We start from the raw sequence: 18,431 nt of genomic DNA, 5'->3' as shown, positions 1-18,431 counted from the left end.
TACAGCGTGCGTCGTAATCAGATTGTGGTTTTGGCATATAAAACCCGGGAAGTTACTGAAAAAATTTTTTTTTGTGCTGTCAGCACTGCCAACGCTGAGACCCAGAGCGGAAGCTGAAGGAACAATCGAAAAAATTTTTTAGAAGAGCACAGCAACGTATTTTTGAAGCTATAAAACCTTTACCACACACTTCTTGCACCTAAAGGAAATACATGTAGTCAAGGGTTCAATGAGATTTCACCTGTTTATATCAGCCACTTTTTCTCAATGAGGGTGAAGAAACGTGGCACTCACACCGCATTTACCAGCAGTTGAATGTCTCCTTTAGGAACATTGTATACTTCGTCCTCTCTTGACCCATACAAATCGATCCGAATACAACTGTGGTGTGTAGCTTCCGCATGCTGCAGTTCATTAGCAGCCAACTTCGCTAGCAAATGCATGTCTAGACTTTACCAGTAGGAGCATGCTATACTTACCGCACTAGTGCATGTGAATTTGGAAAGGAAACTTAATGGCGTGGACTGCCATTTCTTACAGGTGAGTGAATGCGAGGTTTGTTGGTGTGAAGTTAATGCATTTTCTGCTCTAAATGGGCCCTAAACAATCTTGACTGTATCTATACATAATTTGCTTTAGGATCCCATAACTTTCGAACCGGTCATTATTTAGACCCATTTCGGATCACCCTTGCAGCAATCGTGCTGCTCGCAGTATTGAAAATAGAACTCGTCTTTGCAATAGCAGTGATGTTAAGTGAAACAAAAAGCATTTGCACTGTAGTTCTCTGTCACTACATTTAGCTGCAAATTTTGAAGAAGCACTTATACCACGTCCATGTCCGAGGCAACTACGAAAGTTGTGGGAAGTACCTAGCTGTGTGGTGCCGCCTATGAATGGACAGATGGACACACTGGTAGCTGAAAGAAAGTATGACGGCTACTGCTGTAATGTTTATGACTGTAAGTATAGCGCAAGGAAGCAAGATGAGCAGAAATAGACGCACAGTGCTGTGTGTGTCTTTAGAGTTCAAGAAGCCAATGTGTTGGGAATATGTATTTTGCAATGAAGGACGATGCGAAAGCATGTGAACACAGTTGCCCAGTGGTTGGCAGCAGTTAACTTCACTGCAAGTGGCAAGCTCTCTCAATGCTACAACAATGTCCAGAGGCTTTGGTTTTTATGAAGGAGAGCTCCTTCAAGCTTATCTGTTACCTTTGAGTATACTTCACATCACAGAGCACTCTGAGGGTTGCCTGAAAGTTCCACTTCTACTCTGCTCATTGCATCAGTATACACATTGCATTAGTATTAACTTATGACAGTCTTTTTTTTTTTCCAAACAACTGTTTGAGACATTTTAAAGAAATGTTAACATTACGACTATTTCTGGTAAAAATTTTATCCAAGATGCAACAGTACAAAGCACCTGAGTAGTAAACTACCAGGCAAATAGAGTTAGTACCAAAGTGGCTACTAGGTTCGCGATACCACATTGAAAAATATATGATTTGCATATCAAGGTGACTGCCATTGCTCTCAAGCGTAGTCGTTCAAACCCAGCAGCAATGCAAGAATATCGCTGTCATTGCCTCGCAGCACTTTAGTGAAGCGCTCTAGGCATGCTGGACATACTGGACTGTACATCTTAGGTGACTGATCTCAATGACCAATCTTTTCCAGTATTCAAGGCTAGTGAGCAAATGCAATTAACTCATAAGAAAGAGATATAGTTTGAGCCATGGAGGCTATTACTGTATCTGCAAATGTACTGCAAGTTCTACAGGCTTGATTAAGTGTTGCTTTTTCTTTTAATTTTTTTGCTCACCTATGTGGCATGTAGAGCTGCAAGGGCTAGCCTGTTTGTTTTTGTTTTAGTTCTTGTTGGCATGCTTGCCTCTTGGTTGTTTATTGCTTATCATTTGGAGGCGCTCTTGCCCCAAAAGAGCGTGCCGCTGGCTCGGCCGGACTTGTTGCTGTCTGGCACGGTGAGTGTCGTGTGCTGCATGCTCGTGTGGCCTACCTGTCATCATCCGCAGGGCACCTGAGCTCCTCGCATGCCAAAATAAAGATGGAAGCCTTCGCCCTGGCCCGAGCCGAACCCAAGCCAACGCACCCACGTGAGTACTAGAGCATCATGGCCTGCGCATACTTTCTTTCGTTTATTAGACTTCCTAGTGCTAGAGCACGCTATAGTCACAGGGGACCCAGGTCAGAAGAAGGAAATTTGCAGGCAAATGAAAAGAAAATTGGGCAGGAACCACCGGAGCGTGATTACCAAGGTGTTAGCTTCTCAGTAGGTCTGCTGAGATGTGCTACTGGTAAACTTATTCGTTAGCTGCAATGGTTAATGCTGTGAGGCATGTGGACACCATGGTGCATGGACATGTCGGAGTACGTGTAGTACTCTGCAAGTACTCTTCAGGCTCGCCATGTGGCAAAGCGAGCAACACGCTGATGTATTTTTCTCACACCTGCAGTTGTGCCATCATGCTGTGGCCAACGTTTCATGAAACACTGCCCATACTGTGAAGCACTTTTTTTAATCCTGTGTTCATGGGCCGGTGCCATAAAGTTTCTCACTACATTACCGAGAGGGAAATTTGGCGCTGCTGCGCTGTGGTATGCATGGGAATGCCGGTATATAGTGACTTCGGATTGGCACCGTTCTCGGAAAGACAGGACACCTTGAAGGCGCGCTTGGCAAGCACCGTTCCGTCTGTTGCAGTGATTCATTTTCTACTAAAACAGCACGTGAAAAGCTGTTTTGGTTTTATTATTATGCAAAAACATGTTTTGTTTAACTATGAGAACTTGTTATGCGTGTACGATTATACGTTACGTAAAAAATATCAGCGGGCCACTAAAGTTGAAAGACAGACAGGCGACAAGGTTTGCGATCGCTTTGAAACAGTTTGTCGTCTGTTCTTGCTTTTGTTCGCTTCTTCATGCATTGTAGGTGAATAAAGATGTAATACGCATGAATGGAAACATTTTGTGAAGATTTTACTTTGAGAATGCGTTATTTGTACAGCCATATCCACATTTTAGACGAAGCCTCGTACAACACCAGCCAATACGAGCCTTGCAGACACATATACCGTCATTCCCATGATAGCACGGTGCCCCCTTAAGAAACTCCCATAGATGGTGGCGCCAGATTTCCCTCTGGGTGTTATAGTGAGAAACTCTATGGCCAGTACTTAAACAATAGTACGCCACATGTGACAGAGCTGGGTGTGTGTGTGGGGGGGGTATGTGAAAAACCAGTTCTGCATTCTGTTTCGCAACCTGTCGTGGGCTGCAGCGGCTGTGTAACGGCTGTAGCAATGTAATGGGTTAGAGTGCATACGGCAGGCATAATATATACAATCAGCCCATTATACCTAGATAAATTTATGGCACTGAGACTTGGAGGATAACGAAGAAGCTCGAGCAGAAGCTGAGAAAGAAATGATCGGCACAGCATTGATAGATGGGAAAACAGCGATGTAGAGTAGAGAGCAGAACGGCGCAGCCAATCGCCTGGCTGAGAGTAAAAGGAAGTGGAACTGGGTCATGTCAGTCATCTGCATGAGAACAGGAATGTGTGGCAAGAGAAGGGAAACACAGTTGAGGACAGCAGATGAGGTGGCATGATGAAATTAGCAAATTTGCAGGCATAGGACAGAGTTGGCTTATGCAAAACATGGGTAACGAGAGAGCCATGGCCTCCGTTTTACAGTGGACATAAAATAGGCTGGCAGCGATGGTGGTAGCGAGGATGATGATAACTAAATTACAGTATAAATGTGTACCAGCTTGTAAAGTATTCTTCTATAAAAGAAGAAAAAAAAACATTGGAACATCGGAACGTGGTGACCCACTACAGAGAATGGAACTGGTTGCTTGGACTGCATTTCGTCTCTGGCCAGTGCCAAGTTCCCGACTGGCTGGTGCAATGACTCAGACCCCATACTGTACTTGCCGTCAGAATGAAAATGCCTTATAGGATCCCTCCTTAGGTTTAACATTGCAAACAGACAAGCATGGTGTGTAGATTGTGCACTGACAATCGTGTCTGCTTTATACACCAGTGTGCACCGCAGAAACAACTGAACAACCTAACGGCAGCCCCTGCACCCTTACTTTTCAAAGGAGGCACACTTCCTGGCAGAGTAACACTTTATTAATGTCCGTTCACGTCAAGCCAAATAAATACCGGCAGTGTCATTGATTACGGCATGCGACTTCTGTAACTCATCCGTCAGAGTGCAGCAAACCGCCCCTGGGAGTGTGCTGCACCGCATAAGAGAAAGAGAAAAATAAGGCAGGTTTTGCGACCTAAATCTGATGCGGTAGGTTGGCTCTGGCATGGGAGAAGCCAGGGAAAGAGTGCCGCTTGCGAGCGCTAATCAAGGCAAATGGAGAGGTTAACCGTCAGGGTTCGCAGTGAAGCTTGCCTCCTGGAAGAAAGGTGACACAGCATTTCAATTTCTCCTAGCACCTTTAATCATGAACTAATCTTTAAAGACCTGGAGCTAGAGCACTTTCTAGACATGGCCTTATAATGTCTGATGCCAGAATTCCTGATTGGGCCTGGTGAGGGGCCTTTATTTTGATAAGAAAATGAGGGTGCAGTGACCTGGAACAAGTTCAAGCTGTACACCGCCATTATGTCAGGGAATTTCATCTTGGAAAGTATAATTTTTTTTACTTAAGTTGCGTGTATTACTATGTTTTCTTTTGGCAACGCAAATTCTAATGACTATTTTGTACAGTTTATGGATGACAGCCTCAGTAATTTGAAGCACTGAGAGAAGTTTTTTTAACAACTCTTCAGTGAGTTGACAAGGTGTGGTCATCAGTGAAAAATAAGCTAGTCTCTGAAGTTGAGATGTGGAAAGCTTCTAGCTTTGTATTTGTTGATGCAACGTATAGCTTCTGTTTTTTGCTGCAAGTGTTCTTCATGAGCTCAGGACTTCTGATTATATTTTTGCGCCCGCTATTCTAGATAGCACATTATGGGTGCTCACTTCGGTGTTGCAGTGGATTTTAGTAAATGATGGAGGCAGAAAAAAAAAAAACTCTACCTGAAGTCAAGGTTCTGATGAAATCTCCTCTGATCAGCAAGAGAAACAGGGCACATGGTGACTAAGGTGAAAAAGCTCTTAAAAATGAAATTTAAGCCCTGTGATACAGACGCACATAGATGCCGAAGCTTCCAGTGCCAAGCCACGCAAAATCTTGCAAGAGTGGTTGTGTCTCCAAAAGTGATTGTTCAAAAATACCACACATGGTTTCTTCTTCAACTGTTTTGGGTAAATAATTATCATCCCAGAAGCAAGGGGCAGTAAAGTTGTGATGGTTTTATTTGCTTTCTCTTTGCACTGCGTTTCAGAGGCTTGAAGACATAAGGTAAGATGGCCAACAGCTTGTTGCATGTCCTGTTGCTTGCCTTAGGTGTTGGGACATGCTGGTTCTCAACTCGGTGGAGTTTATTTTTTTTCTGCCTCCATCCTTTCCTTCAAGAGAGGAGCTCTTTCTCTTGAATGTGCTCACATTTGAGGTGCAACAAGTGGTGTGGTATTGGTTGTTTGCATGATTAAATGTGCAAGCTGTTATGATGCCCATTCACCTGCATGGTCTCACCACACATCCTGACCCTTTGTCAGTTTTACTTCACGGGGACTTGTCGTTGCACAGTTTGGTCCTACCTTTCCTTCCTGTTTCTAATGCGAGAGGTGTTTGTCCTACAGTGAACTTAAGAGGCCAGTGATAATCTCAGGCCCACGAGCTGCAACACATTTGTGTTTTAAGTTCTCCTCCACACATCAACAGCATACACCAAACAGCACGAATGACTTTTGTGTAAATGAATTTTGGAGGTTGGCACGCACATTCCTGGACTACACCCTTGGACAGATGATTTGCTGGCCACCCTCTTCTTGCCTGTTATGATGTCAGCATGGGAGAAGTGATGTTGGTGCTTGGATCGTGGGTCTTGTGTACCTGTCCTTTAAACAATGTGTGCAGACTTATCGCTATGAGCGGCTGTGTTATACCTCTGTTTTGGTGTAAAGATTTTGGCAGCATTTTTCACCAAGAGGGAAGTCATGTGAGCCAAGTTGTAGTTGAGGATGTCTGAGGATTTCACCACAAGCACTCCTCTTGCTGATGCATACCTGATCTGAAGTCAGCAGAGATGTCATGAAAAGCAGCGCTCAGATAATCAGTCAAGTTCAGCTTCAAGATAGCGTTTTCTTTTGCTTATTCATCTGCATCTTTGTACAAATTGAACTACTATACATCTTACACCTGACAGGACTCGTAGAAAAGTAGGATACAAAAAAAAGAAACGAAGTAGCTGCATACACTACTCTTCTTCCCCACAAATATCTGTATAATGTAGAAATATAAATATCTGCATGTTTCTTTATTTCATAATGTAATTTAGTAAGGGTACATGTATGTGCAATGAAGCCAGCCTTCTGTTGTCATGTTTTATAACTTAGCAGTGCAGTGTTCAAGCAGGTATAACACATAGCTTTGTCTCTACAAATTCACCTGATTTTTTTGCACGAGTCAAAAGATCCCAATCTTGTTACACGTATTTGCCATTTTCGAATCATCCTTGAAGAGTTAGTATAGTCTGAGGCGGTGGTGTTCATTTCTCCTCCATGTACTTTCTGACTCGGTAAAAAAATTGGTTAATGAACCACCTGCGGCCTCTTTTTCTTTTATTGCACAGGGGTAGCAGGGGGTGCGAGCAGCCCCTTAGGAGGGCCTCCTTTGAGCGGGCCATCATACTACCTGCACCCGGCGGGCAAGTACCAGGAGAATGGTGACACCTTCTCCGACTTTGTCAACCTCGTCTGCCAGGAGGCCCACAACTCTGGCACGCAGGTGTGTGTGCCATACAGCCCTATGCTGCAAACTCTGAGTCACCGGCGTGTGTGTCATCAACTGCTCAGGCATTGTATTAATGCTGTCTCACAGCTCTTGTTATTGCTCACGAAAGGGAAGGACTTCTCAAGCTTTCATTAAGCAGCTTTTTCCTTTCCTTGACCCTGCTGTGAGCCTGCTGTGATGAGTACTGTGATGAAACTTCAAAGAAAGTGAAATTGACTTCAAAATACGATTATCTTGAAGTTTCTAATGTAAACATACTCTGTAGTCACAAAATATTAAAAGTTGATTTACAAATTTTTGGTAATTACATATTTGCTTACTCTTTTTCTTCGCAAAACTCTCGAAACTAAGCCCGTAGGCCACCTGTGCAAGCAACACATGCCTAGCTAGTATAGCATTTTCTTAATATTACTGGTATTTTAACTTTGCAGGCACTTTATTGTTACGAGGCATAATCGCGCTGATGGAATGTAGCCAGTTCAACTTGGCTGTTTACTGGTAAGGAAGGACCACATTTCATCGTGAAAGAACCAAGCCAGTTCCAGTTAGCTTTTCACTGGCAAAGAAGGGCTACATTTCATCGTGAAAGAACCAGAGCCAGTTCTCCAGCCAATCCATGATTGACTGGAGAAGGCTGGTCCAGCCAATCCATGATTGCGAGTGGACATATTGTTGCTCAGATTTCAGCATAGATCTTGAAAAAGGAAAGATTGGATTTAATTTTCTTTGATAATAATAAAGCATTCTTCTGCCAAAGAAAGGCTTAAGAAGTTTTGGAGAAGTAGTTTATTTGTCTGAAACAGAGAAGATGGTGCTCTTTAGTGTCTTTTTAAAGGTTAGTTGGTCAGTTATATGTAATTACGTAGGGTTTTATGGTGCAAAAGCAACTTAAAACATGATGCAGTAGCTGTTTTAATGCATTCAACCACTTTGACCTGACTGACCAGTCCAAGGTAGGAATGTTTAAGCAATATATGTAGTTGCGACAGAACACTCGCAGCGCTCGCAGCTTGGATAGCTCTCGCTGGGCATTGACGGTCAGGCGGCTAGTGGAGAAGTTGAAGAGGCTTTGCACGCTAGCTCCGTGACAACCGGAAATAGACTACACGACATCACATCATCATGCAGAGCCAGTGAAGGTAGAGCTTAGCCCCAATCACTTAGCGAATGACTTGAGGAGTAAAGGCCTGGCTAGGCAAGAGGGTAACTTGTAATCGTCTGTAGCTCTCTTACTATTGGATGCATCACTTAAATTGTGGCACTACTGTTTTACTGTACCTGTACCCTACGCGTCCACAAAATTTGTCCAGACCCTTTCAGGGACCCTTTTAGAACTTTCGCTGAATCACAACAGCCTAATTACAATGAAATCTGTGAAACCTGCACGAAATTAGAAGAAAAAAAATGTTGTACTTGGAAATTCACTTTCTTGTCTAATAATTGACCTACTACTATGAAATTAACAGCAATTAAGTTTTGAAAGAATACTTTAACTGTATAAAGCGGCACAGTGTTATCTATTTTAGTGTTCCTTTAGACCGTCGTTAAACAGCTGGTGTCTTTTTGATGCACACAGGCCAGCCCCGATGCGGGAGTCCGAGGCAGCCCCTCCAAGCTCCCGCAGTTCTACTCGAGCTCCATGCTGCCCCCACCTCCACCAGCCCCCATGGCACGGCCCGTCGCCATCATTCGGTCCGCAGGTAATCAAGGATGTTGTCCCAGTTTTCATATACAGGTTCATTACCATTTACATATATATATATTACAGTCGAAGCTCATTACAATGAACTCTCATCTGACGTAAAAATACCTTCACTAGATTCAGTATTTAAGTATGTATTCATTGCATATTGCTATTGGTGAGAGGCATTTGGTTTATTTCATTTTATTCAATAATTCTTCCTGCATCCAATAATTAAATTGCATTCAACTGGTACTAACAGATGAGGAAGAAACTCCGAGGTTAACAAAGAAGCTTGAAAAGTTACGAACCATGCAAAAAGCGATGCAACAACAAATGTTATAGGCATAAAATTAAAAGACAGAAAAGCAGGGATGTAGATTAGAGTGCAAATGGGCTTATAAATATTCTAGTAGGCATTCAGAAAAAGAGTTGAGCAGGACACGTAATGCATAGGGCAGATAGCCGGTAGTCAATTAGGCTTATAGAGAATGAGTGCCAAGAGAAGGAAGGAGTAGTCAGGGACATCAGAGAACTAGATGGTTTGACGAAATGAGGAAATTTGCAGGCACCATAAAAAAAAAAATCCGATGCGAGCCAGGGGTAATTGGAGATTACTGGGAGCGAATTTTGTCCTGCAGTGGACATAAATATTGGACGATGATAGTGATAATCCAATAATTCAGTATGTCCATGTTTGTTATATAGAGATTAAACTGTGTAGTGTAAGTCACATTTACTTGTCAGTGCAGCTGAAACTCAAAAGCTGATGAAGCATCACAAAGAAAATGAAGTGGAAATGTCAAGCAGTGACAGGAAAGTGATAGATGTAGTAAAGGCACCTTGCATCCCCTCTTATATACGGTGGGAAACATGTCATATAATAAGGTCATTGTCTTGGGATTATTTTCCAATAGAAAGCTTTTGAATACGTTTCATATGAGTGATGTTATCAAAAATCAAATGCCAGCATCATTGTGCATCCCGGGCACTTTCATTTTTTTTTCATCATTGTCACGGTGACCAAAGCTGTGCCGACACAGAGGGACATTGTGTTGCTCGTCTATCATTGCACCAAGGTTGTATAGATGAACATGGAGTAAATAATCGGGTTGTCAGGCTTCCATATCTTGGAGGCCATAGTATTCATACAGTCGTTGTGCTTGTTGCCACCAGGTGGTGTCAGGACATTATGCGCTGTGCTATTTCTCTTTCTATTTGGTTCTGCTAGAGGTACAGCTTAGCTGTGCCATTTAAAGGGACCCTCTTGACACCCATTCCTTTGCGCTAATCAACCACTGTGTTGCATCTTGTGTTTCTGTTTCGAAACGTGTTGACCACTGGCACCACGCCAGAATGTTGTAGTGCCTCGACAGAGCGGCCGCTAATGGCCGGGGCGCGAAGCGCCACAGAAAAGACACGTGCGACTTTCTCCAACACGAACCAGGCAAAAAAATTGAGTTTATTCCAATGAGGGGAAAGGGAACTCGGGGGTATGCTTACAAAGTTGGGTGCGGCATCGCGCCAGCGGTACAAACAATCCAAAACCGAAACTGAGAACACGAACACACTGCGCATCCATTATACATGTACAGAGAGATCCACTGTTAAAGGGAACACTTGAGTGGAGAGCATGTTTGAATCGTCCTCTCTCACGAGAGTTCATTCGCCTAGATTTGCAGCAGGTAACTTATAGTTGGTAGCTCTGACTCCTTTCGACACACCTGTGTAGTTCGCTAACATTGCTTCCACAGCAACTTGCAGCTAGGGCGCCCGAACAGTAAGAGGTTCACGTTTGGATGTTCCCTTTAAGAGTGGATCGCTCTGTACATTATGTCCGTTTGCCCTGCTTCTCTTCCTCCTCTCAGTCCTATCTGTACTCCACCAACACAGCAGGAAACCCCACAGAAGCTACACAAGTGGTACAGTCATAGAAGTCAGTCTCACTGGGCGCATTTCCCAGTGCATTTGTGTTTTTATCTGCAATGCTTTCTATGCAGTGACTGCGTCACGTATTACAACTACAACTTCTGAATGTAAAGTTACATCAAATTGTGTAACATGTGCACACTTTTGTGTTTCCAGTATGTGATATACTATGTTCTGGTAGCGAGTGCAAGGTGGTGCGCTGTGGCTGCTGATCACAGCAATATGTCACTCCGCTCATTTGGATGTAAATAGGTTCAGACCTGCAATTCCCCTCCGTGTAATAATTGCATCATAATTTGCGATGTAAAACTGTGCGCCTTAATACTGACAGAAACTTCTTGTCCTGTTTTTGTTACTTATTGGATAGCCCTCAAACCAGTTATTACGCAATGGAATCTCAATTCCCCGGGAGCGCAGCAAATAATGACTTACCCCAGCTTTTAATACGACAATTTCAAAACCCGTGCCAACAGCAGCGTGATTATGGACGTGGAAAGGTTCCCCATTTAGTCACCAAAATCTGTTGCGGTGGTCCCGTGGCATCAGATACCACTGATGAGCACGCACGCACACGCACGCACGCACGCACGCACGCACACACACACACACACACACACACACACAGTGTCCATGGTGCCTCTAGCTGAGTTCATTCAGTACTGGACGAGATAATAGAGGAAGGCGCATCCTGCTACGTTTCCAAGAGAAGCAACCAATCGGAAGGGCCAGTCTGGCAGCTTTCGGTGGCCCAGTGATTGTATGCCCTTCAACCACCGCGTCCCGCCACCTCCTCGTTTGGTAACCTGAGAAGTAACCTTTCTCACATCTATGGCTGGGCATCACTTGACATTTTGGGTAGGCCATACAAAATGTGTGGTAATTGTTCATTTGCGGTGCTCCCAAGGGATTGAGGCTTCGTACTGTAACTATAGAGTCAGCAGCTGCCCCCCCCCCCCCCCCCCCCGAAAGAAATCAGGGGACACCAAATTTTCGTGTCAGTTCGCCTTCAATGTTAGGTCGAATTATATAACACATGCCCATGTCTCCCTTTTATATGTGAACCAGGGTATAGAGCACCATGCCCCGACATTTGGTCTCTGACCGATATTATCTCAAAAGAACCATAGACTATTACATAGTCCAATTCTGAAATGCGCTTATAAATATATGACATGCAGTGGCATGTCAGTGCAACACATATCACAAAACAAATATGCTATATTTACAGAGTAACCTTCAGAACTTATTAGTTTTCAACAAATCAATTAGATGGGAAGGCAACTTCTAGAGTGAGCGTTCATCTTTACATAGCATTTTCTTCATGGACAAAGTGAAATTATGCATTAATTTAACATCATTGGGTGTTGTGTTCCATATGAAAGCGCTGAAGCATTCTGATAACTTTCACCTATATGTGTTTCTAGAAAACGGTAGTTTAAGACAATGGTTGGTTGGCTCTTTCGTGTCAGGTATAGGAATGTAGTGGAACGCTAGGAGACAGGTGGTAGACCCTGTGTCCTTTAATTGCTGTGCCCAGGCCCGAGCAATCAGCCACAGCCACAGAGTAGCCCACCCAGCGTGGAAGGGGCTCGGCCAGAAGACGGTGGCCCCAAGGAGGACTCGGCCAGTCCCGGCGGTTAGTATGGGCATGATTTCAAATCTGGCTTTTGGCTGTAGCTGACTTTCAACTATTAGTTCGGAACTTCTCTAGGTGTTCTGCCCGATGCAATGGTTCTCAAGCAAGGGCTCTCGGTTCCTTTTGGCATCTGCGAACACAGTGAAACCCTTGAGTACGCTACTCTTAAAGTACAGCACGGAAACATCAGACAACCTACGAGTCATATAATCTGGGATAACTTATCACATTTGTCACGTGTGTCTCCACATGATGTCAAGGTCGAGCCCAGATAGCATATCATATTTGAGCGGATGGTACATTTGGTTAACTATATATTAGAAATTGTATAATAAAAGGATGCTGAGACAACTTTTAACTTAAACTTCCAGCAATCTTTAATGGTTTCTTGCAATAACAAAAAGCCTCAGGCTAATTGAATTCAAGCCATGAAAAGCATAAAGCAGCTAATCTCTGAGAACTGTATGTACACCAGCTACATTGCTTAAAGTTTGCTTTGGAACTGTATGCCAGCTTGCAGTTCATGTTTGGTACACTGAATGCTCTGCTGTCATGCAAGGTGTGGCACTGGGGCACAACTAGAACATACACCAGGGTTTCACTGCATGAACCCTGTGCTGCAAGTGATTTGTGGCACTTCTAATGTATGGCAAATCAATTCTGTGGAATCCCACAAGCTGGAGGAAGGTTCATGAAAGGAAAAATTGTCCCTACCACCTACATTCATGATACATGAATAACGGAAGTTCGGGCTCACATAAATGTATGGGCGCTTGCCGGGACCTTCGGTCAGGATCGAATTAACTGGAGTCAAATTAAGAACGTCTACTGTATTTGGCCAGCTAAATATGTGCACATTATAAATTTGTTCTGCTCTTGCTATTGACACCAGTCACCACTCAACATAGCTTCATGCCACAGGGAAACAGTGGTAGGATGTCGAGCTGGCCTAGTTGTTGCTACATGCTTACTCACGCAACAACTAAGCACTGGGGACCACTAGGGACAGATAAAGTAGCAAATTGACACTGACACGAAACTGAATTTTGCATAAGAATAGTAGCAAAATGCAGCCACATTGTGTGCTTCCATCCGACTGTAGCAGTACCATTGTGCATTAGATTGTCACAACTTTCTGGACTGAAGAGGATGTCATGATCTGAAAGCTTGAAACATTTACACACCACTGCCTTCAATTTTGAATGAGTTTATCTCTGTGGTATTAGACTTCTGTGTTGCTTATCCCGCTTAGTCCCATTTGGTGCGCATTTACTGTGGTGTTCACGATGTCTACATCGATCGTTGGGAGCAGGTGCCTGCAGCGTTGGGAGTGACTCGGTCGTGACAGCCACAGTCCGGACTTCGTCCAGCCCCTTCCTGGCTCGGTCAACATCGGAGCACACCTTTGGCCACATCCACTCACAGGGACAGGTGAGAGCACCCTTTGCACATTCGTAACCAAGCTGGCCACGGAGGAGTAGTTGCAGCTATGCTTTGTGCCAGCTACTGTTAAGGGCACTAAAGGCGAAAGAAGCATTCCAGCAGAAAACATCTCAGGACGACTCTCATCATTGATGCAGTTAGCATTCAAGCAGTGTAGTGATATGATCCGGACCGGGTGAGGTGGGTCTTCACCGCAAGAATCAGGAAACGACAATGAAGGCGGACATCGTGATGATGCCAAAAAAACAGTAGAGAAGAATGTGTTCTCTTCATTGGTACATGGTTGTGACTCTACTCGAGTCTCGAGCGTTTCTCATTAGCACAGGAGCCAGGACAGCCTTAAATAACCCATCGTGACCTTGTGGTCATCGATGTCATCTTCGAAAACTTGGGGAACTTGTGGAAGTATCAGTACCTTTGTCGGGTTGTGAAGGCGACGAGCTCTTCCTCTTCGTGTCTCCTTTTGGTCCTCCCCTTTGTGTCCACTCAGGGCATCAAGGGGCGGCATTGTTTCAGGGAAGAGGGCAATTATGTCGACATGTAAACACGCGTTTGAATCTTTCCCACACTTGAGAGGTCGAAGTCCAGGCCTATCCTAACAGCCTTTTTTTGGGACGAGGGTAATCATTTCGTCATGGGAACACACGCCTGATGATTTCTCACGTTCGACAGATCTATCATAACGGTAGTGACATGCTATGTATGGCCACCGCTGAAACACGTCACCTGTGAGGCATGTATTGCAGCCGAGCTCTTCTCTCGCGCTTCCTTCTGGACTCGCTCGGCCATATAGGGACGCTGCTGTGAAATACGTGCATAGCATGCTTCTGAATTTATACTCAGACAATCCTGTCTGAGTATGTAAGACTCAGCTTCGATTCTGCTGAGCAATAAAAAAAAAATTTTAAGTCTTTTTTTCGTCATTGAAATGTGACACACACCCAGGGGCACATACTTAGTGACTCATCTTGGTGTGAAGGAGTTTAGATACAGACAGACATGCTGCAAAGTGGGTGACGTTGCCAAAGAATGCCAAATGAATTAGTAAGTTGAGCTGTAATAAGCTACTCTACTGCAATTACCCAAAAAGTGAGACGGGTGCCAAAACAGGTGCCGAAACAAGTGCCGATGCTCTCTTGAAGCTTCTGCACCAGCTTGCCACGAAGTCATGGATTTCTACTATGTCCTCTCAGACCTCGTTAATTCTTTATTGGAGATTGTGGCACAGTGGCCCAAGTACAAGAAAATCCATTCACAACTGCGACATGAGACTGACGCACTGATGCTGGGGTTCTGGCACAAAATTCATGTTGTCTTTTAGTAGTTAACCTATTACTGTGAAATCAACGAAAATAAACTTTTGAGATAATACTTTATGAGGTTAAATTTATTTTTTGTTTCCCTTTATGTCTCTTTTAAGAAGTACTGACATGACATATTTTTCTTTTCATTTCCTCTTTTATTTTGCATAAAATGGGCATGTGAACCCTCTAAACTTCAAGAAGAAAGGCTGGCAAGCATCAGAGTGCTCTAAATGCTTTAATATAATGCTTGTTTCTGCAAACACGTGTCAGTTCCAGTATCCATGATGCAGATGTGCCATGACACCCGTTGTGCTGGATTGCTGCTGTGTCTGCCATGCGTGAGCATACTTGAAAGAGAGGAGCAAAGCATTCATTTTTCAAAATGTGTTGTCAATGTTATCATACCTGGCCTTATTGCTATACAGTTGAATCTCGATCATTTGAACTTGAAGGGGCCCGAAAATTTGTTCAAATTAAGAAAAGTTTGAATTAATGGAAGCTAATGGAATGGAGGACTTACCTGTAGTGGCGCATGTGCTCTGAGCTAACACATGCGTGAGATACTCGAGAAGATTTATTCACATGTATTTACAAATTACAGTCAACATACGATTCTTCAGACTCCCCAGGGGCCGCCAAAACGTCCGAAAAATAGGGTTGTCCGAAAAAATGAATGCATGCCTATTACTGCTCCCAAGGGCTCAAATTACCATAGGCACATCCGAAATAGCTCTAAAGGCCTGCCAGTACACATATTAGGCATATCGGTGCTCGTACTGTGACAGGAGACGGTGGGTGCACGCATGTATAATTAAAGGAAACATACCATCTCTCATGACAATTGCCCCTTCTAACTTTTAGTATGCTGCACCATATAACAATGCTTTATTGGTGTGAAGCTGACTTTCAGGAACTCGCATTGTGCAACGCGTCATGCTTTCCGTGCGCCGAAGCCATTGTCAAGGATTATTAGAAAGGCGGAGTCGTTGCTATTGCTAACAGTGGCAGATTGTTTCAATGAAACATACGGCACCAAACAGCAAGAAGCTTGGCAGTGAACGTAGAAGTAGCTAGGCCTAGCATTGTTGTGGTGTGGCTATGGCTGCCAGTGGATCTGCATGCGAGAGCGGTCATGGCAAAAAGTCCGGAAAATCGGACGGCTGTCAAAATGTCAGACGTTCTTATGCATTGACTGTATGGGTACATGGTGGTGCCGTGAAGGCGTTCGAATTATTGGGCACGTCCGAAAAATTGCGGGTCCAGATAATCGGTCGTTGACTGTATAGGACACCCGTCACTAACAGTGATGCGTGATCAGTGATGTGCGCCTGTGCACAAATTTCTGCCATGGTTCTTCTTTTTTTCTTTTTCTTTCGTACACGGCGTTGAGAGGTCGTTTTTAAAGGGAAGCTGAAGAGTCTGTCAAATTCAATAAGGCGCTCATATACGAATGCGGGAACCTTATAAACCATGTAGGTAAAATTTCGGGTTTTTTTTTCAATTAGGAGCGACGTAATCGTCGGTTAAAATTGCGCTGTAGCTCCGCCCCCCGTCAGCCCATCGTCCGCCCATTGTCAGCATCAGCAGCAGCGCGCTGCTGCTGACGCTGACGATGCGAGCGGAGACCGGAAACCGCGGTGTTATGACGTCAACACTAGTGTTCTGTTCCTTCACAGCCTCCGCGACCATGCCTGACCGTGCTTGTTTCTGCGTGCGTGCCATCGTAATCTGCTTCGATCGACCCTGCATTCCTTGGTTGGTGTGTCTGCGTGTATGTAGAGTGGTAGTATACGGCCAGCCCTGCAATTTGGCCTGCGCAGTTGCTGTATATGGCCACAGAATGAGAGAAGACTACTTGCCACTAGCAGGCTTTCTAAATGCAGCGCGAAAAGATTGGAGCAACGAAAACAAAGACGGCACGAGTGCGGACTGACTGATGATAACTGGTGTTGGAAGGCCTTATGAATACACGAACTCGCCCAAACCTGGATTTTGATTTACTGCGAGCTCCTTCGTGTTAGCATGCTGAACGGAAGGTGCATGTTTATCTCCCGCCCTTGACGCAGGTTTAGTCGCAAAGCGCCGCGAATTTTCTATTTGCACGTGTATTGTAAAACAGCCTGCATGCAGCTACCATAACGCAGTGCAAATGTGGAGTTTGCATGTGCTGGAAAGCCAGCGCACGCCAGGACGCTACGATCCCCCCTTCTCTTGCGCACAGCGAGAAACCGACCGTCTCACGTAGCTGACGGAATTCGCCGCCTTTACGACTTCAGTTACGAGTAGTGTGTGGATGGCGCACAGATGAAGGTCATTACACGTACTGCATGAACTGGGAAGCTTTTCACGTGTTTAAACCGTCTTTGTAGATTGCCGACAGCTTTGGACAGTGCACAAATGCCGACGATCGCATCCCCGCTTACGTTCCACTAGGAGGCATGCAGGAACACAACACTACAGTTGTTTGACCGGAAACGAGCTCACTAGATCGGCGAAAGATCGGCGAGATCACTAGATCGCTTTGCAAAAAACATACTCACCAAAGAGCATTTCCAACATGAGGAGATCCCAAGACTTCGCTTTCGTTCGCGTCGAAAGCACTGCTCGCACCAGCATCATTTGCTTCTTCGAGAGGCCGGCTCTTCGCAATCGGCTCGTACATGTAGGGAGTAACGCCGAACTACTCAGAAAAACGCAGTCTCTCTAAATTTTCCATTACCGTCTCAGAAAAACAGCACCAAACTACCTGGCACCGCGCTTCATGTGTAGTGGCAGCGGTCGGTTCGGACGAACACTAGTGTTGACGACACGAGGCGCCCGACCAATCACAGGCGGAAACGAGACGTGCGAGCTGGGCATGTCCGCTGCTGCACTTTTCGTCGAAATAAAATGTATTTGCGCTTTCTTTCGCTAAATTTCGATACGATATTCGAATTCGGAGGGTTGAAAACCATTATGTACAGATGTTCACTCATTTTTTCTGGAAAACCTTTCAGCTTCCCTTTAAGCTCTTCCTCTGTGGTGGGATCAGAGGAATGCTGGTCGGAGGTGCCACCGCGTGATTTCAAACGCTTCTGAGGGCATTATCAGAGTGCACTATGTTCGAATTAACCGTCGCAAAAGCTTGTGCGTTTGAATTACCAGGCGTTTTCACCCATTGGAATAGCTATAACTTTGACAAGATCACAGTGTCAGTTCGAATAAACCGAAAGTTCAAATTAAGCATGTTCGAATTAACAAGATTCAACTGTACAATGTCAGCAAACTTTTCTGTGTGTCACGATCTCACCGTAATTAATGTCAATGAAACCAGGTACGAATACAGTAACCTCTAAAGAGAATTGTATTCTGAGGTCTGAGTTCGCAAGGTGCATCCTTTTGATGCACTGTGCTTTTGGATCACTACAAGATGTGTGTTTGTGGATTTTGAATACTCTACCAATGACTTGAATAAAGTATGGTCAACTAAATTTTAAAAACTTTTCTGTTATGTTCAGTAATTCATTTCATCCATGTTCATTGTATCCAGGTCTGACTGCACTTGCCT

General features: G+C 44.4%; 1 protein-coding gene across 6 annotated transcripts in view; it reads left to right on the top strand.

The window, feature by feature from the left end:
- The window catches only part of NfI (Nuclear factor I), a 95,075-nt gene that overhangs the window by 64,429 nt on the left and 12,215 nt on the right, over positions 1-18,431 (top strand). For 4 of the 6 annotated variants that reach the window (XM_075673194.1, XM_075673199.1, XM_075673193.1 and 1 more), the window contains 5 exons: positions 2,040-2,120; positions 6,731-6,885; positions 8,468-8,591; positions 12,039-12,137; positions 13,450-13,568. In XM_075673194.1, the coding sequence (XP_075529309.1) occupies positions 2,040-2,120; positions 6,731-6,885; positions 8,468-8,591; positions 12,039-12,137; positions 13,450-13,568 (578 nt within the window). The remainder of the gene's footprint in view (positions 1-2,039; positions 2,121-6,730; positions 6,886-8,467; positions 8,592-12,038; positions 12,138-13,449; positions 13,569-18,431) is intronic. The other 2 variants (XM_075673197.1, XM_075673196.1) reach the window with 2 other exon arrangements.

Source organism: Dermacentor variabilis, chromosome 10 (genome assembly GCF_050947875.1).
Source record: "Dermacentor variabilis isolate Ectoservices chromosome 10, ASM5094787v1, whole genome shotgun sequence".
NCBI lineage: Eukaryota > Metazoa > Arthropoda > Arachnida > Ixodida > Ixodidae > Dermacentor > Dermacentor variabilis.
Note: the sequence above shows the minus strand (reverse complement) of the source record. Positions and strands in the feature narration are given on the sequence as shown.